The 20,126-nt window shown below is 39.2% G+C and overlaps 5 protein-coding genes across 9 annotated transcripts; 2 read left to right on the top strand and 3 right to left on the bottom strand.

Moving 5' to 3' along the window:
• Positions 1-13: 13 nt before the first annotated feature.
• On the bottom strand, positions 14-6,724 carry LOC135163307 (nicotinate phosphoribosyltransferase). 3 transcript variants are annotated; one of them, XM_064122639.1, is made up of 10 exons: positions 6,485-6,724; positions 5,946-6,116; positions 5,126-5,252; positions 4,407-4,618; positions 3,554-3,672; positions 3,279-3,472; positions 2,420-2,668; positions 1,192-1,738; positions 972-1,100; positions 14-893 (listed from the first exon to the last, which is right to left on the bottom strand). In XM_064122639.1, the coding sequence occupies exons 1-10, from the start codon at positions 6,552-6,554 to the stop codon at positions 816-818; spliced, it is 1,896 nt and encodes a 631-aa protein (XP_063978709.1). In that variant the 5' UTR covers positions 6,555-6,724; the 3' UTR covers positions 14-815. The 3 variants fall into 3 exon arrangements, with proteins under 3 accessions (XP_063978709.1, XP_063978710.1, XP_063978711.1); XM_064122640.1 differs by lacking the exon at positions 2,420-2,668 and having other exon boundaries at positions 6,485-6,723; XM_064122641.1 differs by lacking the exon at positions 6,485-6,724 and having other exon boundaries at positions 5,866-5,979.
• A 272-nt stretch (positions 6,725-6,996) lies between these two features.
• On the bottom strand, positions 6,997-10,766 carry LOC135163314 (zinc finger protein 625-like). Its single transcript, XM_064122658.1, has 5 exons — positions 10,623-10,766; positions 9,470-9,694; positions 9,167-9,378; positions 8,634-9,053; positions 6,997-8,578 (listed from the first exon to the last, which is right to left on the bottom strand). The coding sequence occupies exons 1-5, from the start codon at positions 10,764-10,766 to the stop codon at positions 8,233-8,235; spliced, it is 1,347 nt and encodes a 448-aa protein (XP_063978728.1). The 3' UTR covers positions 6,997-8,232.
• A 717-nt stretch (positions 10,767-11,483) lies between these two features.
• Positions 11,484-13,969, top strand: LOC135163322 (uncharacterized). Its single transcript, XM_064122675.1, has 3 exons — positions 11,484-11,994; positions 12,263-13,278; positions 13,409-13,969. Exons 2-3 carry the CDS (start codon positions 12,985-12,987, stop codon positions 13,844-13,846), a joined length of 732 nt encoding a protein of 243 aa, XP_063978745.1. The 5' UTR covers positions 11,484-11,994; positions 12,263-12,984; the 3' UTR covers positions 13,847-13,969.
• Positions 13,933-15,065, bottom strand: LOC135163324 (cilia- and flagella-associated protein 20). Of its 2 annotated transcripts, none has more exons than XM_064122679.1 (3): positions 14,770-15,065; positions 14,344-14,648; positions 13,933-14,276 (listed from the first exon to the last, which is right to left on the bottom strand). In XM_064122679.1, exons 1-3 carry the CDS (start codon positions 14,813-14,815, stop codon positions 13,971-13,973), a joined length of 657 nt encoding a protein of 218 aa, XP_063978749.1. In that variant the 5' UTR covers positions 14,816-15,065; the 3' UTR covers positions 13,933-13,970. The 2 variants fall into 2 exon arrangements, with proteins under 2 accessions (XP_063978749.1, XP_063978750.1); XM_064122680.1 differs by having other exon boundaries at positions 14,344-14,686; positions 14,770-15,039.
• Positions 15,066-15,638: 573 nt separating this feature from the next.
• LOC135163306 (YTH domain-containing family protein 1-like) lies at positions 15,639-19,991 on the top strand. 2 transcript variants are annotated; one of them, XM_064122637.1, is made up of 5 exons: positions 15,639-16,339; positions 16,447-16,474; positions 16,627-16,977; positions 17,134-18,761; positions 19,137-19,991. In XM_064122637.1, the coding sequence occupies exons 1-5, from the start codon at positions 16,304-16,306 to the stop codon at positions 19,200-19,202; spliced, it is 2,109 nt and encodes a 702-aa protein (XP_063978707.1). In that variant the 5' UTR covers positions 15,639-16,303; the 3' UTR covers positions 19,203-19,991. The 2 variants fall into 2 exon arrangements, with proteins under 2 accessions (XP_063978707.1, XP_063978708.1); XM_064122638.1 differs by having other exon boundaries at positions 15,640-16,339; positions 19,155-19,991.
• The last annotated feature ends 135 nt before the right edge of the window (positions 19,992-20,126 follow it).

The following is a 20,126-nucleotide window of genomic DNA, read 5'->3' as shown; positions in this document are numbered from 1 at the left end:
ATAATAAAAAAAATAAGACGAGAAAAACAGTTTATTATGTATTAAAAGCACATAAAAAGATTAACAAATATTGTATCAATAACAAAAACAAAATGGCATGTACATTAACCATTGATTACCCAATCAATAGCTGCCTGTTATCCCGTCAATAAAAATATTTATTTCTATTTATGCCTATGGATTTTTTGGTGTCATTCCCATTCCAATGTTTGAGCTACCAATAACACATTTCGATAATCTTCACTACTCCATCTTATAGAACTCAATACTCGATAGAATACAGAAGTGTTAATCGATTGTATCTAAAAATTCTTTTATTCTTTGTACCGTAATTTTATCATGCATTGGTGCTTGTAAATACACATCTCTACATACGCAGCATAAATATGTATTTGATTTGAACCTCGATAAAGCCTCTATATAGAAAAATCTGTCTCTCGTTTAGTTGAACCTCTATTATGATTAATCACATTCTGCTAGCCCTCAAAATATTTTTTTATACCAGAAAAATTTTTCATCTCTGGCAACTTTGATTCACAATAATTATGCATTTAGAACTGACTTGATTATCTAAGTTTCGTTTTCAATTTCTAATTTTCACATACATTTTGCACTTTCGCCATTAGTTCGTCGTTTTAACAAGGTACCACATATACTTCGGCTCTCAAAATATCAAACTTGTCCATTGAAATGGAACATAGAAAATAATTGGAGATATTCATGTCGTCAGATTTTTTACATCATATCGACTATTTCTCCAATTTGATAAGTTTCGTGAGTTTGAAGTCTTCCATAGCTTCGACTCGACAGTTTTTTCATGATAGCTCACCGATTGGGGCATTTTGAACCCAGAGATCATGAATGTAAGTGTATAAGTCGTCGCTGACAGCTACCTGAATTACAAAAGAATATTCAGGCATTTGATAACAATTGTCAATGAATTTTTTCAAAATTTTTTGCTGTCTTGGTACCTTGTATGGAGTCGGATTCAAGCTGCGTTTGATATCAGTTCTCAAGGTCTTCAGGGATTCCTGAACTCGGTTTCTTGCCTTCTGCAAAGTGGGAATTGGGAGCACCACTTGTCCTTTATTCCAGTATACCTTAAAATTAAAAGCGATTGCATTGAAAGCTCAATAAAGAAGTTTCCTGAATATAAAGTAAGTACAAAAAAGAACTCATAACAATTCTTACCCTGTGTAAGGTCTCAACTCTGGTAGGAATGACATAAGCTCTCTTGGATTCCTGAAACGGATGCCTGCACAACACCCTCCTTCCGACTTGTGGTGCAGGCTCAGTCGATCTTTGCAGAAGATCGATCAAGGCATGCCCATCAGCCCCATAAAGCCTGTAAGCATTTTTTCTTCCGGGTATCGTAACCTTATCAACTTCCTGACTAAGTTTTATTCTCGGTTGATCGTTAATTTCCACCATTTTGTACACGCAACCAAGAGCCGGTTGTCTCTGGCATGTCACCAGATGGGTTCCGACCCCGAAGCAATCGATCTGGTGATTCTGCTCATTTAGGCTGATTATTGTCTCTTCGTTGATGTCATTAGAGGCAACTATCGTTAATTTTGCAAACCACGGTAGATTGAACTTGTCGGCAAGCTTACGGAAGGTCTCTCTCGATAACTGACTAAGATAGGCAAGATCTCCACTGTCGATTCTGATACCAACTGCCTTGTAGCCCAAGTCGGAGAGAGCCAGGGCCACGGCACAGAAATTCAATAATCCACTCCTGTCATCAGACAACAGACCATGACAGTCCTGTTTAGTTTCTCGAGCATTAATTCTGGCAATCGAGAGATTGCCTGAATTGAATCAAATATGAAGTCTTAATATTTCAGCAATTTACTACCGTATTTGTGTATGAGTAGGATCAATGCAGGTGCAATGATGAATGTCGTCAGTTGAAGTCTTATTTTTGGGTTATTACACTGGACTGTACAGAACGTGCACGGTTTCATTAACACATAAATCACTTATTAATCTTCGGTATTTAGGCTGAATTGGAAAGGGCAATATATGAGGCGTTAACAATGCGCAAAATGCTTTTTTTTTCATCGCAGAAAATTTTAATCCAGAAATGAAGGAAAAAGCGAGAAAATTATTGATTTGCTGCGGGTGTTGTGAATGAATGTCGTATGCCTTTATGAGCATGCTAACCAGATTTTTAGAGACAAAATCCAACACAAAATTAATTTGCAAAAAAGGACCATTCTTTGTGTCAGGTCACCTGTACAGTCTCACTCACCGTCCAATTCGTGAGATTATTAATTGTCATGAGGTATGAATGAAAGAAATGTAAAATCAATCAATGAAACGAAAAAAGACCCTGTATTAAGCAACGTACAATCCTCAATAAAACAACGATGGCAGAGAAAGGATTTTCATTAAATGTGAGAACACGAAATCCTACCTCACACAGAGCTCGCCCAATTCGCCTGGTTTTAAATAATCAGTGTTGTGTGACGGTGTTCTTGTGAGGCTCTTGTGGGGCCAGTCTTGTTGCATGACATTAAAGTCATTCTTGTGGGATTCTGATTTAATCGTCTCATAATTCAAGTTATTTCCATCACTAACACTGACCGTGGTCTCGGTTTTAGTGTCATTAGAATTAAGTTTTGAGCTGCTTATGCGTACCTGCCGTTCGATCGATGATTTTATGCTACAAATACACTAGCGTTAGACCAAAACCAGGAGTCAAATTAATGAAATAATAGATACTTTTACATGTGTTAATAACAGTCTCTTGTCGTTTCATCAATTAATTTCTTTATATTTAGAGATATAAATGATAATTTCTCTTATTTTTCTATCTTTATGGAGAATACTTCCGAATTTTTTATGTCTCTGAGCTGGCAACCAGTAATAAAATGTAAAAATTTGTATGATTATATTTAAATTTACATGCCAAGGCAGAAGGCTGGAAAAAGCGCGGCATCCACCCGGAAGCCAATAATATTATTCCCCGATTGTTTTTTCGTGTGAAGAGAAAATAGAAAAGAAGTATATGAATTATTCCCCAGTTACCATCACACAATATGACTCCAAAAGTAACAACAAGCGTGCTAAAAACAGTGCCACACGTTTTTTTTACATATCAAAAGTATCATTATTTATTCATCTTAAGTATCTGTCATGCAGACAAGATCAATACGTTGTGATATCTACAAAATTTCCATAAAAGAATGTATAAACGTAGATCAGAAGGAAGCAGCTGTATTTTAGTGCATGAAGTTCACTACTAAGTTGAATAAATGGTTAATAAATCTTACCTTTTGACGTCGTAAGTATCGACGAGTGCCATAAAACCGTCTGGAAAGGCAATTGCAAAGCTTACGAGAGCTGCAAGTTCACTGTCAGATGCCTCCATTACTAGTGCTTCGAGATCAGAAGCTATTGCCTCACGATACTGGCACGCAAGGTCAAGGAGATTGAACTCCTCACCGCTATCTTTATGCCTTAGAGTCTGGAGATTGAAAAATGGTGGGTTTGTAGTCATTTCCTTTGGGAATAGAGGAAATTAAAAATTAAATGAGAGGATAATTACTCTGAGCTTCAATTCATCAATTCCAGCGAAAGAGCTGATGTAGGCATGAGCGTGAGTTCCTCGCACTGGGATGTCGAAGAGTTTACCAGCGAGAATGTTGCTTGTTCCATCGAAACCACCTAGAAATAGGGATTAAAAATCAGTGAATTCAAATTATCTGGGAATGACTCATTTGTCAAGTTTTTACTGGGAAAAATTGTTTTCAATTTAATGATAATAATTCATTTGAGTACTGCAAATGAAATCCTGACAACGTTCTTCACCTTCTGTTCGCGTATTCTACATGAAGACAGTTAATTGCACCTTAATTACAGTTTCAAACGACCTGGAAAAATTATGACCCCGTACCAGGCCCCCGGTCATCACCAAATAAAAATTAATAGAACGATAAAATGTAAAAAACTTCCGGAACAAGTTCTTCAAAATAATTGAGATATTATGAATCCAAAGCATCAATCACACGCGGCTCCTCCCCTGCTACAATGTTTATCTGTGCAAAAAAGTTTCTTTCAAGGGTATGCACCAGTTTCCCTTGAAAATTTCAAAGTCAATCGATTAACCGGCAATTAACCGACTGAACCACCAGTTAAAATTTGTCGATTAAGCGTTCGGGAGAATGAGAATGTGGAGAATGTCGGTACCACTGGGGTAACTGGTACCGTTTTATCGACTGGAAAATCGAAAACTGGTTGTCATGGAGAAGTCTGTGTGATGCCAAAACACGTTGAAATTCCATTGAAAGTTGAATACTTTCTTAGATAGCAGTGAAGAAAGATTTTCGATAAATCCATCTATGAATTCATTGTAAACTTGAACTTGAGAATAAAGAAGAAGGTAGTAGAAAGTATCTCACCTATGTAGCTGTACCTTGAGGCACTCAGGCCACCGTCAGGACCTTGTGCACGACGTAGACCGAATTCGAGAAGCGATACATTATTACCAGCTACCATGCGATATCTTGCTGCATTTGTTGCCATTAGACTCGCGTAATTTACGAGAGTTAGAAGGGTTGTTTCCAGCAGTTGCACCATTATCAGAGGCCCTTCCACCTTCATCAAAGGCACTCTATAAAACATGTTTCAAATTTTTGTTGATAGAAAATTTCTGTATGAGGAACAAATAAGGGATAGGCAGGCGAGGAGTGCTTGATGTAATCCTTTTTGAGATTGCAAACATTTGGTATTTATCGAGAGATCATTGAAATTGATTAAAATCTATGTAACCCTATTTTTCAGGCACGAAATCGATTGCTGATAAACTTCTAAAGAATAAATTTGTTGCGGCTCCAAACAATTTTCTATCACGGTAGAAATTTGATTGTTTACAAATTATTTATAGAAAATATTGGGAATTTTCAAAATTGTATCATGCAAGGTCCTTATTGATTCACCTGGCAGTCAATCATTGCCAGTGTTCCTGGAACCAGTGGTGTTCAAGGAAAAGAATGATTGCAAGTGTTTTTGTTTTTGTTTTTCTCTGGCGTTGGAACAGTAAAAGGAAGATGAATTTAAAAGAGACACAGTATTGTATGACTTTGTAAATAAGGAATAAGAATTCAAGGAAATTATTCACCTGGGAAATACGACAGATCCTTCTTCAATAGCATAAATAGTAACATCGACCGGCGTTAAATTCTTCAGGTACTCAAAAAACTCGGGCTCCACAGACTCCGGCATTGTTGTCTTCAAGTATTCAATATCTATAAATAGCCAACCAAAACCCTCCCAACTATGAATCCAGCACACGAATATCGGAGTTAAAAGAAAAAGTTGTTCCAGGAATCTGGATACCCCATTGTAGTTTTGACTTTTCAAAAAAAATTCTTCGATTATAAATGTAATCAGCAATTTTCTGACAAATCTAAAAAATCCATTTACTATTGCACACATTTTGAGTGATATACGTCACTCATCCGCAGGGCATCTATTTTATGTCAGAGTAATGACATAAGATTAATCAATCAATTACATTTTATTTTAAATCGATTGTGTGAAACCCATTATGAATCGAACATTTCAAGTATATGTTGCTGAACTTTCACTAATTATTTAGATTTACTAATGTGATAGTTAAGTCAATTGAGTGCTTGACTGAATTTTGAGGAATTTTCACTCATTAAAAACTCGTCAACACTTAAACCCAAATCAATACGTTTTTCTGCTTCCCTATAGAATTATTCATGAAATCCCACATAAATTTCATCATTTTGGAATTAATTTTCCGACAATTATCAATGTTTTGCAGCATGTGCGGAAAATTGATTATTCCTCGTGGTTTTTTGTTGCAACAATGTCTTACTACTCCCCCATTACCTCACTCTTGCAGCAAATTCTTTATCAATATTTTTCTCCACACGTTTAACCTTGGAACCCCCTTCACTGCTGATAATTACCACTGTCAGAATATCGAAACTTTTCCATGAACTTCAGACATTCCCCCAGTCCTGCAAAAATGGTGAACTCCCCCCTGAATGGATTTTTCCGGAAGAACAAATCAAAAGTAGTGAAATCATCCATTTTGCCGCCTTTCCAGTAAGCATAGGCCATAGTAATCTGATAAAGATCTGAAACAGAACAACAGTTGCTCAGTCTCTTTTACGCCTCAATTGTCTATGATTAATTCAAGGCTGATTTAAACTCCTCGTGCACTTCTATAATTAATTCCATCGAATCACGAATACAATGTTATGTCATTCTAGCCATGCATTAATGATAACTTATCAGTAAAGGAGAGTAGCCGGTTATCACTACATACAATCGTACAAAGACTTCAAGGTTATTCCACAGATTTAAAGCACACCTTTTCCTCCAATTTCCCAACAAAGCCGTTAAATCAAAATGTGCCAAAGGTGTTGTTTTTTTTTGAGACAAACATTCGTGAAATTTCGCTATCATTTTTGGAGGTTAAACGTCTGAGAATAAAAAATTTTACCAGTGAGGAGAGGCTGGACGACGCCATTTTGTTGCATACCGGCCGAGAGCCTCTCACTGTCATTCAGCATAATTGCAATAAACAAAAAAATCCAACAATCGGAATTCACAGGAATTCAAATTCTCAACAAGTCGAACACTGTAATTGTTGTGTCGGGAAAGGTCGGGATTGATTGAGAGACGCTAGATGGCGGTTATCGCAGTTTAAAATTCACTTCTCAAAACCGACGAAATCAACAGTTCGGCTGTTGCGAGTTAACTGACGTACATTTGAAAACATCACGCTGTTATATATCTTCCTGATATATATGTGTCCTTTGCGCGACTGGGGCCGGTGATTCTGCCTCCCCTTGCCGCCCTCCGGAGGCAGAGGGGGGAGGGGCAACGCCAACCAGAAGACAACCAACAGTCTAGGTTTGCTATCACAGGTTGCAGACTTTGGAAATTTAGTCGACATGATCGATAGATCTGCAAAGGGCGGGACACTGGAGGGAAAGAAATACTTAGAATTCCATTGGGTAATTAAAATTGTTTATTCTCATATTTAATGGTGCTAAAGTTCATTTTTACCGACGATGATTAGTAGTACAATTGGCACATATTTCATTCGATGGATTTATCTTTGATTACCGTGGAAATTACTCTGGTTTTCCGCAACTTTTAGAATTATTTTTAGTGACAGATCTAATTAACTAAACTACTCAGACTTATTTTTTTACTGCGTGATTTTGTTCCTAATGTCTCAGTCATTCGCGTGATTTGCCCTATCATTTATACACACATTCATGTAAACAATATTGCTGCTCAGAATTGATTGGCCACAGTGCAGAATCACGATTTTATTTATTGATTTTTTTTCCGACGATCTACGTTGACACTGATTTTCATACAGTCTTATTAACATCGTTTACATTGACATTGATTATTGTTGTTGCATCATCTACCATGGACCTCAATTAATTTAACGCCATTCGCGCTTTTCTACTCTCTATATCCATTACTTTTACTTTCCTCTGAAAACATGGACCTTGTCTATCCATTGACTGGGCAACAAAATCCAGGAAAAATTGACAGAACGAATTCAGGAAAAATAATATATAATTTTTGTTGGGTTTGGATCCCTGTGCCACGAATTAATAATTCATTAATTAAATGTCGAGATCCCTGATTTATCACAGACCTATGTTTATACAAATAATCTACGGATATCCAATCAATGATTATCATCAATAGTGTCAAGTTACTTCATATTTCAATAATAACTGACCCAATGAGTAAGGCTGACGAGAAATTAATGGGCCTAATGTTTTATCCGGGAGTGTTTTTTTCCAAGAAAATCCAGTAGCGAATAATTGATTGTAATTATTCCCCATTTTTTAAACAAATGATAACCTTTTCTCATGATCTTAATGACATTTCATTAACTCTATGGAAAAAGTTATGCCCATTATTTAAATCTCCTTTAGATTTCGAAATTCTATCCAAATTCAGCATTAAAAAAAACCTGATATGATTCACTGGCTATTATTGTCGCAGGGCAAAATAAAAGGTATTAATTACATAACACATTCATCGATTCTTTCGTCTGGATTAATCCTCACGTATTCTAGGTTTCTAAAAATATACCTTCTTCGCTTAAATTCATATTTCAACTAAGTTATCAGCTAAAAATATTTCGATATCACCTTTGGACTTGTGAAAGCCATGAAAACTACTTCTTCATCATTCTCTGGTTGTTTTTATTGGAATTCATCTCATCAGATCAGCGGCTCGTTGTCTGTCCCGATGAACTTCACGAGGATGCATTCTTTTCCTATGCGAGAAGCAATTCCCGGAGCTGGCGAATGCCTTTGGACAGTAGGGGCATTGATATGGTCGAGCTCCCGTGTGCTGATTAATATGGAACTTCAAGTCTTGATTGCGTTTGAAGGTTTTATCACAGAGGGGACAGGCATGGGGTCTTAGGTCCGAGTGGGTGATACTGTGGGCGCGCAAAGTTGAATTCGTCGGGTAAACCCGACCGCAGACACTGCAGGGAAACTGAACCCCACCGTGGTAATCTTTGTGACGGAATAAATTCGATTGAGTTTTGAATCTGTGGAATTCAAAGTATTAACAATTTATCAAGTGTTGGAAGGGCTGATACTTACATTCTCCCACAAATATCACATCCGTATTTTCCTTTAGGCCTATGTGTTTCCAAGTGCACCTTTAAATTCCCTTTCGTTGATATCTTCTTATTACAAATAGGACAGACGAAACTGGCATTGCCCCCAAATCCACTGGAATTATCCGAATCATTGTTTGAGATGAGAACGCCATTGTTAGCGTGACTATCCCTCGTAATACTCTCTTGAAGGGATTTATCACACTGGTAACTACGATCGCTCCTTGGTAAATGCGACCAAAGATGGTTTTGGAGGATAAGTTGGGAAGAAAATGTTCTAGAGCAGATTGTGCAGTTGTGAGTCTTCTGGTTTGAATCATTCGATGGTTCTTGGTCCTCTTGAGATCTTATTGAATTACTCCCTTTAATTCTATGACGAATCTCTGCATCTTCACACGAAGCTCTGGAGAATATTAATGAATATGCAATGGAATTATTAATTTCCGGCTCAATTGAAATCAGCAATATTCGATAATATCGTCGAGGCAAATCTGCATTTACAAACTGAATACAAACTTTATGTGGAGTGATTTCTTATCGTAATCCGAGTCTTCGTCCGAAACTTCTGGAGATGCTGAGAACTCCAGGCCACACTGAAGAAATATCATGGGATCAACCTTGACTTCCATTTCTTCGGTGGTTGAGGGAGTTCCCTCGGCGTCCGGTAAACGCAGAGGGATGATTGACGAGTCTGGGGAGTTGGGGACTTCTGGAACATCCGCTCCATCCTGTTAATTACAAGAATATCAAGAATTAGGGACTAAACTCATTTGAGAGAAAAAACCATCGGGGCAAATCGGTTCATCGTCGCAGACTCACTTTGTTCATCAATATCGTTCTCAATAGTCCTCTACAACTCTTCTCACTCTCCTCCAAGACATTCTGATCCTCCTGTTTGATGTCCTCATCCCCTGAGGTACCATAAAATTGCGATTTGAGCCTCTCCTGTGCCCTGTGCGCCATAGTAGCGAACCGATGAATACCATCGAGGCGTCTAACGCAAGTTTCGCAAACAATCTTCGGTAATCGGTCCTCCCTGGACACCTGGAGGATGGAATAAAAAATATAAAACTCCAACATCAACCCACTGATGGGAAAAAAGTTTTTCGAGAAGTACATGTTGCCCTCAATGGAATGGAAAATTCACAAGGAATTATTTATATTAATTTACTCGAAGTCGATCGGCCGCTATAATAATAATTGTTGTGTACGGTCGATTTACCGTCGAACGTCACCAATTCCCAGGATATTTCGCTGACGCTTTTCCATCCCCTACTCCACCACCACCACCGATGCACGGAACAATTACATTTATAGACATCGATAGTTATATTACAACAGTAGTATAGCGCCAAACGAGAGAGGTAACGAGTAAGAAAAAAGAGGAGAGAGGTAACACGGTATACAACACTCATAGTCACTAAATCGATAAAATGCTAATTTTTTCACACTTTGCCTCTCTCAGGACAAAATGGTCGACCCGATGTTAATAGAAATAATCAAATGATTGAATATTCAGATCTCAAGGGTTTTGTAGAGCAAGCACAGAGAGTGCATACGAGCTTCTCACCCCCGGATTTTGAAATTCGTTGCAACGTCCTGACGCCAGCCTGCTTAATCGGGGATCATTAAAGCTGAGGGATGTATCAGGATTTACGAGTTACAAAATGATTTCTGCATGGTTTCAGACACCGTCGTAAAATTCAGCGAGCTTTCCCGAAAACTTGAATCAAAGATGTATTTGATTGCGATGTTCCCGCGGAGGAAAATATTTGCCTTTGCAGGACCTTCCAGGGACCTTTAGAAGACAATAGTGAAGATCCTGATGAACTTTTTAGTCACCCAAAAGGATCTTCAGAATCAAAATCGATTTCCCCGGCATAACTCATCGCTATCGAATTTATCAGGAGAAATCCTTATGGGACATATGGGATATTTTTAAAAATGTTTCTTCTAATTTACGGATACTCACCAGGACATACAAATATTTCCTCATTTTCGTCTGTAAATAATTTCTCCTGCCCTCCTCGGCGAAGATCTGTACGCTCTCTTCTTTCCCCACTGCACTCGCACAGACTCTACACAATTCATCATCATTTTTTCTGATTGTGTCCATCTCATCAATCTTTATCCTCGAGGCTTACAAAAATGATTGTGAAACTGAAAATCACTGGAGTCCCATGGCAGGGAAGGGATCAATAAAATCGATTACTCAATCAATCGTATCGTCGATCGCACGCGATTTTCCCCGCTTGTGTCATCGACCCCATTGATTCCACGCATTTCCATTTTATCTTTACTGCTGAGCTTCATGTTCCTTCCTCCCAGGAGATAAACATGAAATAAACACGAGGCTTTTATTGATATTACAACCCCCCTGAATTGGCTTAATGAATTATTTTAAAGCAATGGAATCTATATTTACTGCCCAGACAAGAAGTCGTCTCAATGCTGGGTCTTATTTTGGAGAGTTCATGTAATAGAATTATTTGGTATTTTTTTTTAAGGGACGTTGTAATGCCTTATGGCCACTGGGATTGGTGAGATTACTCTGAACGCGGTTCTCGTCGCTTTAAAAAGTACGTCGGCGCCGGGCGTCGGCGTCTCTCTCTCTCCCTCGTCCTCCTCCCCTTCCTCCCCGAAACGAGTGCTCAATACAAAATATATAATAGCATTCGTCGATTTGAAAAAGGCACCCAACTTTTGTATGTGTGTATTTAGGTTTATATCAGTGTGTAACGAGAGGTGATCTTGCGCTCTAGACGGGTTTGTGTGCTGGCAAAACGAATAGCTTCACCCCCAGCGTACCGCGCAAACCCCATTGGTACATACAACCATATATGACAGGGATTTTAATTTTCGAGATGGTGGATATTAATGAATTTACATCGGTAAATATTCAGGCGGTTCTAGAATTCATCTTGAGCAATATTTAGCACCAGGAGAATTTTTCCATTCACTGGGAGACTATTTGAAAGGGGTGGGATGGAAATATCTCGGTGTGAGAAGAATCTGAGATTGGGAGGCATTCATCATGTAATTGAGACGCCATTTTAATTCGATAGTCGCAAAGATTACGATGATTGCAAGTAGAGATTAAAATCATAGCCTGCAGGGGTTCTCGAAGAAACCCTTCCCATAATTCTAATTAGAATTATGAGAAGAAATTGTGAGAGATAATGGAAACCAAAATTTTGATTAATTTTCCACATGTTTGTAACGAATTGTTATAAATGGTTCGATGTGTCGACAATAGTAGGACAAAGTGGAATGGGTGGTGAAAGAATCTGCTTTCGTTACAGATTTTAAGATAACTCTCGTCGGAGTTGACCGAATTCAACCAGGTGAAATAATTAATTAATTCTATTTTAAGCAGCAGTGTGACAGAAAAATAATTCCTGTTAATTTTCTTATTTTCCTTCATTTCATGGTAGAATAATCTGCCTTTGCTATTTTTATGATTTTCTTTCCACTTCTATTGAATTCGAATAATTGTATTGTCCTTTGGGTGTTTTTTCGGGGTGAATCGAAGAGCCAAGAAAGGCGCTCGAATATTCTCGGGATGGCCTACTTCAATGCCCTGCCTGTAATGATTTATCTATTCATTCACAGGAAAAATGGAAACGAATTGAATTGAAGCTTGTCCTCTATCCAGCGTCATCGCAGATGAGTCATTCTAATTGCAATTTCTCTGTCCAGTTTTCCAATTTCTGCTCTTCAGCAATTGCTCTAGTGAAAATAGTGTAAAAATGTCAAATTGTATGTTCCATCACTCCAGTGGATAAATCCTTTTTTTGTTCAATGTTAGCAATTTAAAAAACATCGACAGATGGATTAAAAGCGTGGAGGAGAAGTAGTAGTCGATTGTAGCCCTAAATACAAGCCCCGGATGTAAAAGAATCATTGCGGCTGGAGGTGGATACCACCCACTCGTTAAAAAAAATCAATACTTAATAATTACCAATTAATACTACCTGCACATGCGTGAGCGAGTGTGTGGCATCATTTGTTTCTTCCTTGTCTGGCGCAGGATAACGTTACTCATCTGTATTACTACATCCCTCTGAATTCTTATCGATTATAGAAAATATATTTAACAACTCGATACCTGCGGAGGTGTGAGGACCCCTCCGAAAAATCGCAATTGAAATTTATTGAAGGGTTCTTATCGTGGCAATTACTTTCAATTGTCACTCAATCAATTTAAAAGGACACATACAGATGAGCCTGTTGTTGTAGAGGAAACTGACAAAATAAAAGAAAATCAGTTTTAATCTTTTTAAAAATATGTAATCAATCAAATTGAGGGAAATTTTTCTGAAAAATTCACTGTGATGCTTCATGTCGAGGGTTTTGAGTCATTATTGAGTAGTGTGGCTGACAGACCCTTGTGCCGATGGGGGAAGACTGTTGCCTTGGACGGAAGTGTGAAAAGGGTCGGAGATGAAGGATTGAAGGGTGATAGGGTTATTGAAATAATTGGGAGGACAGAGGGGAGCACTCCCAAGGATGTTCTTCCCACTTCTATCCATTGCCCCTCCCATCCTAATGAATTTCTCCAGACTAATTTACCAATTCTCGTTTTCGTGATAAAAAATCTTAAACAAGAAGGGAAAATTGAGTTGCAGGTTTGTCGATAAATTAATTGATAAATAATTTCTGATTTGATTCAAATAGTTATTGTTACCTGCATCGACAATATATGAAAATAAAAAGCTCAATAATTTATTTACATGTAAATAACTTTTGTTCATTCAGGTTATTGATAAGTTACAATTCAGGAGAAGATTTATTTTAATAACGAACGCAATCCGAGAGAAAATTCCGAAAATCACACCCACTATTGCTTTTCTCCCTTTATTACTCGATGATAGCTGGAATATGCTAGAGATAGATCTTCGAAATTTATGCAAAGAAGTGTACCTCACTGACTACGTCTCGCTGAACCGACTTATCATTTTCCCCAATTTTCGAGTGCGGAGAATATATTTGCAGGATCGCCACTACGAGCCGAACGAAACTCCAAAGGAAATTTTTGATACGCTGTCAGAGTTTTATAAGTGTCGAAAAAAAACTGTAAAATCCATCGATAAAAATTGCCAAACGCAAATGTTGACGAGAAAAATTGTCCAGAAACCCATAAAAAAGAAGAAACGAAAGAGGAAGAGCGAAGAAGAACCTCCAAGCAACAGTTAAAAATTTCTAAATTTACGCAGAGATGTATAAAACTTATTGGAATAATATTTTAAAGGAATATGAATGAAAATAAATGAAATCAAATATTTCCTCAAGTATAAAACACCTGTATATTGCTCATTTTTTAACATTTAGCCTTATTTTGAATAGGTAAGAAAAGTTTAAACTCAGCTGGCAACTCGTCCTCGGAGTAGAGCCTGTCCGAAAAGTATACTCTACGAATTCTGCAATTAGCGTGAATTTGTACTCTCAGTGTCTCAACATAATTAGTCCCATAGGCTCGTCTAGTAAAATCTGCGAGATTGAACTGTATCTGATTCCATCCATCGTCGAGCCTCATTGGCATTGTGCAAATAAATGGCTTTACCCTTGTCGTTGATTGATAATTACTCGCTCTAAATCTTCTTCGTACGTTTTTGTCATCAATCACCTGAAAAGATAAATTATCGTATGTCTAGGAACAGATAAAATTACAGAGATATAAATTCAATGAATACCTGAACTTCAAAGGTGAAATATTTCTTGAGGTTCTTGATAATCATAACCAGAAAAGGCAGTTTGATCCCAAGTGTCTTTCTAGGATCAGCTGGACATGTGATATAGGTAGTGCTGACATTACTTCCAAGTATTTCGAGTACTAAACTCTGAATATCATTATCAGTGATTCTTTTGATATGTCCGTTTCTCACTTTCTTGTCCCAAATCTGCAGAGGTTTGCTCCCGATGCTGTACAATATAGATAGGAATCCGCTTTGAAATGTGTTTTTGAACATTGCATATCCTTTTTTGAGTACAAAATGTGCTGCAATAATAAGTATAATGACTTGTAACTCCTCCAATCTGTGAGAATGAAAGGGAAAAGTGATTAGAGCTTTAGTTATTGATGTTTTAGTCCCTGTGAGAGTGTTCTCGCACCTACTCACCAATGATTTTGGAGTAACAATGGAATAATCCCACAAATGTTGACATCAACAGCTGAGTAAGAATGAGGAAAATATGGGCGATAATTGAATTTTCATGTCCTGTGATAATAATTAGTCTACACTGTATGATTTAAGATATTGTTTGGTCGATCTAGCCTCTAATCACCATCGAATTTCCATTCTGCCAAAGTGTGGGTTGCAACTGTCATGTCCTGACCACCAACACTCAAGTAGTAGTACTACAGCTGACTTGACTCACGTTCGCCAAACTTCATGGCGCTAGAATTAGAGTTGTGAGGGCCACCATGAGCCGTCATATGACGAGACGTTTTCGACAAATGCAACTAAAAATTAATTATTGATTAGATGACTATTTATGGTTGATTGAGAAATTTATAAATTCCGCACGAATCAGGGCTTTGCCCACAACTTACCCCTTCCTCATACCCTAGGGATACCTAAATGCTGAAGATATTCTCCAGATTCCTAATAATAATTAATTAAATGACGATAATTTCCGACATCAATTGTTTGATCGTGATCTCATAAAAACGGTCCCTCCACTCTTCATTGGTCGCGCGTGAAGGGCATAGGGACTTATGGTCCTCCATTGGTCGGGACGCTGCAAGAGATTAGGTTAGAATCTCGTGATTGACCAACCCCTTGCACGACGCCATTAGCGATACAAAATCTTGGCAACCCTTCTCTTTTAACAATCAATCATTCGCCTTAAACTTGAGATTTAAAAATTGAGACAAGATCTGTCCAAGTCCTGATTGTTGCCGCAACTTTTTAAATACCGATACGTTTCGCGCTCTCGTCTGCGCGCCACCTGCGCTCTGCCGGCAACACTCGGCAACACTGACAAGTATATCGGGGGGTCAGTGCACGTCACGCAATTATAATACCCTCCCGTACATCTCTCTCACCCAAGATCAATCGTAAAATCCATAAAAAAAGAACTCTAAAACAATCACCGGTAATCACCGAAATCCCAATGTACATCATTGTCCCGCCAGTGACTTTCCTGTGAACTCACTCAATAATAGAAGTTATTTTATTGTCCAAAACTGCCAGACAGGCTCCCTACAAGCCGGGGGGAGTTGTGGAGCGAGACGGAAGATTTTTTTGTTGGGTGGAAAGAGAAAAGACAGAAATTAGAGGAGTGAACTGTGAGTGGTGAAAAAGAATAAAAAAAAGTTAGTGCCGCTGAGAGACTCAACTGGGGGGAGTTGCGTTTTCGGGTATTTGTGAAGGACAATTGCCTTATTCATCGTCTTCATCGGCGACGTCCCCGTGGACGTGTGCCCCACGTCTACGTCATAAATAACTTTATTCCAACGATTTTAACCTTTTGAAAAATATTGTACCCAACATACTGTGGTTTGTTGTGGCCCCCAGTGTCAACGATTAACTCCTCAAGGACTCCGGAGAATGCATTAGCATTAGTCCAGTTTAATGATAAGAGTGATTTTACGATTGCAATTTATCTTAAAAGGGTGAGACTGGAGTAATAGTTGTTAATCGTCAGGTTATGTCAGCTGGATCGGCAGGTGCTGTGCCAGATCAGGTTAGTTTTGACACTGTTGACGCCCTGGGTACCGTATCATCGGCATCATACGAAAACAGGAACATCCATATAAAGATTTATCTGTTTTTGCATGCTACGGAATGCAGCGGATGAAAGGACAAACCAATAGTCAGGGTGAGTTAATTTTATGCTCCAATATGACATCCTCTGTGAGACGAGATGTGAGAATGTTTGGGGACACATCTTAGAGAGGAGCCCCTTGGGGTGTTCTTCAAGATGTCAACGAAATGTCAATAAGAATTACGATTGCAATGTTGTTTTTACAGCGAGCAATGGTCCCAAGGAACATCAGGCACAGCAACAACAAGGAGGTGATCATGCTGGGGACGATGCATCATTTGATTCATGGAGAGGAGGGAATAATACACAGCACCACTCCAACTATCCCATCGGCACTGGTGAACCGTATCCTTACTATGCTGGCACTTCGTTTCCATACCAAACATTCGGTGCGGGCGATGGCACATGGTCAAATGGCACTGAGTCAGTAGCCTTTCTCTCTGGTTATGGCGGCCAAATGAGCCACGATGCATACGGTATGGATCAGATGTTCTCCACTGGTGCTGGCGGCGCATTCGGGGGCTTTGGACAGCCTGCATTTACTAATTATTTTCCAGGTGATGATAAATTCTTCGAAATAATTCCCAGAGTTGTTTATAACTGTGGCGGTTCAACAATTTCGTAGCTTTTTGTTGAGATATTTTGCTATAATTCTGTCATATCCATTGAAATGTGTCTGAACCCACTATCATTGACAATAATGATTGATCCAGGAAATGGTGATTTCAACGCATGGGGTACAACCCCTCGAAAGGCTCGTTACGAGGACTACTACCCCCAGCCCCGTAACCAAGACGGCACATACCCAGCCAACGACATGAAAAACCTTGAGCAAACAGTTCAGGGTTTATCCCTCGGTGAACTCCCGCGTCATGATCAGAGTATGTCTTCCAACCAGTCCTCGAAAGCCGAGCCTAAGGAGCAGCGTAAGATCACTTGGGCAAGTGTAGCCAGTCAGCCAGCGAAACCAGTGCCCCCCGTGTCCGCGAATCCCGGCATGAAGAAGAAAGCAGGAATGCCACCGCCCCCAATAGTCCCCGGCAAACACAATATGGACATTGGGACCTGGGGTGAGGGTAAATCATCAGCTCCACCGCCCCCCAAAGCCCCCCTCCCACCGCAAATCCAGCTGCCAGTTGCTGCCCCAGCTCCACCGATTCAAAGACAACCACCAACGCCTCCACCAAGCTGGAAGCATCCAGGATCCCTCTCAACGCCTCCCACAAATGTTGGACCGCCTCAGGCTATTCCCCCGTCTGTTCAAGCTGCACACCATCCTGGAGGATCTCCTCAGCAGCAACAGCAGCAGCAGCAGCAGCCGCCACCTGCACAGCAAGTGGTGCACAATCCTCCGACACATCGTCCAACTCATCAGGGAGGGCATCCAGGACATCAAGGACACCAAGGAGGTCATTACGGCCATCAAACCCACCAGCCCCATCCGTCTCATGGACATCTACAGGCCCCGAATCAGCCGCAAAATCAGAATCAAAACCAGAATCACCACAACCAGAACCAGAACCAGAATCCGCATCAACACCAGCACTCAGCTCCCTTGCAGCACCAGCCTCAATCCCATCAATCCAATCAATATCAGTCACAGCAAGTGACAGCAGTGAACATTTCTCATCCGGTTCTAGATGAATTGAAAGTCAAGAATGATTACAATCCTATCGAGTTCGATCAGACAGCACCTGGTGCAAAATTTTTCGTGATTAAATCGTACTCTGAGGACGATATTCACAGATCTATCAAGTATGAGATCTGGTGTAGCACTGAACATGGAAATAAAAGGCTCGATCAAGCTTACAGAGATGCTGTGAGAGAGGGAGCACCTCTGTATTTGTTCTTTTCAGTTAATGGCTCAGGACATTTCTGCGGAATGGCTCAGATGGTATCATCAGTCGATTACCAGAGTAGCAGCTCGGTTTGGTCCCAGGACAAGTGGAAGGGACAGTTTAGAGTGCGTTGGATATACGTAAAGGACGTGCCCAACATGCAGTTGAGGCACATTGAATTGGAGAATAATGAAAATAAACCAGTTACAAACTCGAGAGATGCTCAGGAGGTGCCCTATGCCAGGGGGATTCAAGTATTACGGATTCTTCATTCTTATCCCCATTCAACGAGTATTTTCGATGATTTTGGACATTACGAGAGGAGACAGGCGGAAGAGGATCAGAGGAAGGTGCCGGTGATGGGTATGCATCATCAGGCGCATTCACCTCCGCCTATGGGAGGGCACAGGGGAAGACCCCATGGGGATATGGCCAGACATCCCCCACATCATCAGGGACATCCAAGCCATCAAGGACATCAGCCACATCCGCCTCATCGTCGAGTAAGTAGTTTTTTCCATTTTATTATAAGGTATATTCCTGGTAAGTTTTCCGAAATCGATCTTTACCATTTTCATCATCTAAATATATCTCGAGTACGATTGGAGTTTTTTAAAATCACAATTGTTCAATTGGCAAAAGTAGATAAAAACTGCAGGTTTAGCCCGCATTTAGCTTCTCTAGCTGTGGCCATGGGTTCAATGCCACTAGTGAGCGCCAAAATTTTGTAACGCTCTAGTTCTCACAGTTTCATTGCCGGAGCGGGGGACTCGTAGGGGACGAGTCTACCTCCGGCGAATGTGGTATGCGGGGCTGGGGATGTAAAGGGGAACAAACGGTAAGAAGCCGAAAAGGAAAAAAATGAGAAATTGAAATAGTCCTCGTTCGTGTTCCAGGAACGTGATGGTGGTCGCGGCAGAGGACGAGGAATGCCACGTCAGTAGCAATGGTTAACCCACTGCATCTATAATACTGTTAATAATGAAAAAATGAGATAAACAGCTATACACAAGGTGAAGCGGATAAAGAGGACCTATTACTTATTTACCCAAGGAGAAAAAAAAACAAGTAAACTCTGCATGTGTGAGCACGACATTTTTGCCGGACAAAGAAACAAACAAAAAATGGGACTTTGATAAAAAAAAATATAAAAAATAACGATGAAGAAGGATGGAATACAACTGACGGAGAAATAACTCAGCAATGAAGATAAATGATAAAAAAAATTCAGCTTAAAATTATTTTTCTCAGTATGCAAAAACTGTTTGTTCAATTGATACAAATAATTATTGATTGAGTGAAAAAGAAAAAAATAATCGCCACCCAGTGGACAATTGAAAATTCAGTGCCTGCGGCCTCACAATGGGGAGGGGAAACAAATATGAAAATGAAGAACAGCAAGATGTAATTTCGAATGAGAAATGAAATTTTTATGTTATCATGTGTAATTGAAATGACACGAATGCAAAGCAAGATTAAGCAAACAGAAGGAGTGAATTTAATAATTTCTGTCAATCTTTTTTTTCTTCTGAAGAAAATCTCTTTTTTTGTCAATTTTTTTAATTGTCTATTCATAAAGACACAATGAAAATAAATAAAAATTATTACAATTATGCGAATGAAAGAACGTGGAAGATACTATTAGATAGATTGTGATGTATAATGGAAGGATGTAGAAAAAATGAAAGAAAAAAGACAAAATGGAAGAACATTATCATTATTTTATTGATCAATGATATCTTTGATGCGGAAATCCGTTCTTATTGTTACATTGTGTATTTAGTATCTGCTTTTCTTTTATTAGCCAATTCTGAATAACTAATTTCCAGAATTTAGTCAAGTATTTGAGCTCATTATTTTTTCTCACA

The sequence above is a fragment of the Diachasmimorpha longicaudata genome, chromosome 6 (assembly GCF_034640455.1).
Source record: "Diachasmimorpha longicaudata isolate KC_UGA_2023 chromosome 6, iyDiaLong2, whole genome shotgun sequence".
NCBI lineage: Eukaryota > Metazoa > Arthropoda > Insecta > Hymenoptera > Braconidae > Diachasmimorpha > Diachasmimorpha longicaudata.
This window is presented reverse-complemented; position numbering and strand designations above follow the sequence as displayed.

What these genes read in the sequence shown, in the direction of transcription:
- LOC135163307 (XM_064122639.1), bottom strand. Translation starts at nt 6,554, where the DNA reads ATGCTGAATGACAGTGAGAGGCTCTCGGCCGGTATGCAACAAAATGGC. An exon ending in CGTCCAGCCTCTCCTCACTG is followed by an intron (nt 6,117 to 6,484) that starts GTAAAATTTTTT and finishes GTTCTGTTTCAG; the next exon opens with ATCTTTATCAGATTACTATG. An exon ending in GAGTTGAGACCTTACACAGG is followed by an intron (nt 1,101 to 1,191) that starts GTAAGAATTGTT and finishes TTTAATTTTAAG; the next exon opens with GTATACTGGAATAAAGGACA.
- LOC135163314 (XM_064122658.1), bottom strand. Translation starts at nt 10,766, where the DNA reads ATGGACACAATCAGAAAAAATGATGATGAATTGTGTAGAGTCTGTGCG. An exon ending in GAACGATATTGATGAACAAA is followed by an intron (nt 9,379 to 9,469) that starts GTGAGTCTGCGA and finishes TGTAATTAACAG; the next exon opens with GATGGAGCGGATGTTCCAGA. An exon ending in TGTGATATTTGTGGGAGAAT is followed by an intron (nt 8,579 to 8,633) that starts GTAAGTATCAGC and finishes TGAATTCCACAG; the next exon opens with ATTCAAAACTCAATCGAATT.
- LOC135163322 (XM_064122675.1), top strand. Translation starts at nt 12,985, where the DNA reads ATGCTTCATGTCGAGGGTTTTGAGTCATTATTGAGTAGTGTGGCTGAC. An exon ending in AAGGGAAAATTGAGTTGCAG is followed by an intron (nt 13,279 to 13,408) that starts GTTTGTCGATAA and finishes TTGTTCATTCAG; the next exon opens with GTTATTGATAAGTTACAATT.
- LOC135163324 (XM_064122679.1), bottom strand. Translation starts at nt 14,815, where the DNA reads ATGTCAACATTTGTGGGATTATTCCATTGTTACTCCAAAATCATTG. An exon ending in TTGTTACTCCAAAATCATTG is followed by an intron (nt 14,649 to 14,769) that starts GTGAGTAGGTGC and finishes TTATTATTGCAG; the next exon opens with CACATTTTGTACTCAAAAAA. An exon ending in ATTTCACCTTTGAAGTTCAG is followed by an intron (nt 14,277 to 14,343) that starts GTATTCATTGAA and finishes TTATCTTTTCAG; the next exon opens with GTGATTGATGACAAAAACGT.
- LOC135163306 (XM_064122637.1), top strand. Translation starts at nt 16,304, where the DNA reads ATGTCAGCTGGATCGGCAGGTGCTGTGCCAGATCAG. An exon ending in ATTTACTAATTATTTTCCAG is followed by an intron (nt 16,978 to 17,133) that starts GTGATGATAAAT and finishes TGATTGATCCAG; the next exon opens with GAAATGGTGATTTCAACGCA. An exon ending in CACATCCGCCTCATCGTCGA is followed by an intron (nt 18,762 to 19,136) that starts GTAAGTAGTTTT and finishes AAATTGAAATAG; the next exon opens with TCCTCGTTCGTGTTCCAGGA.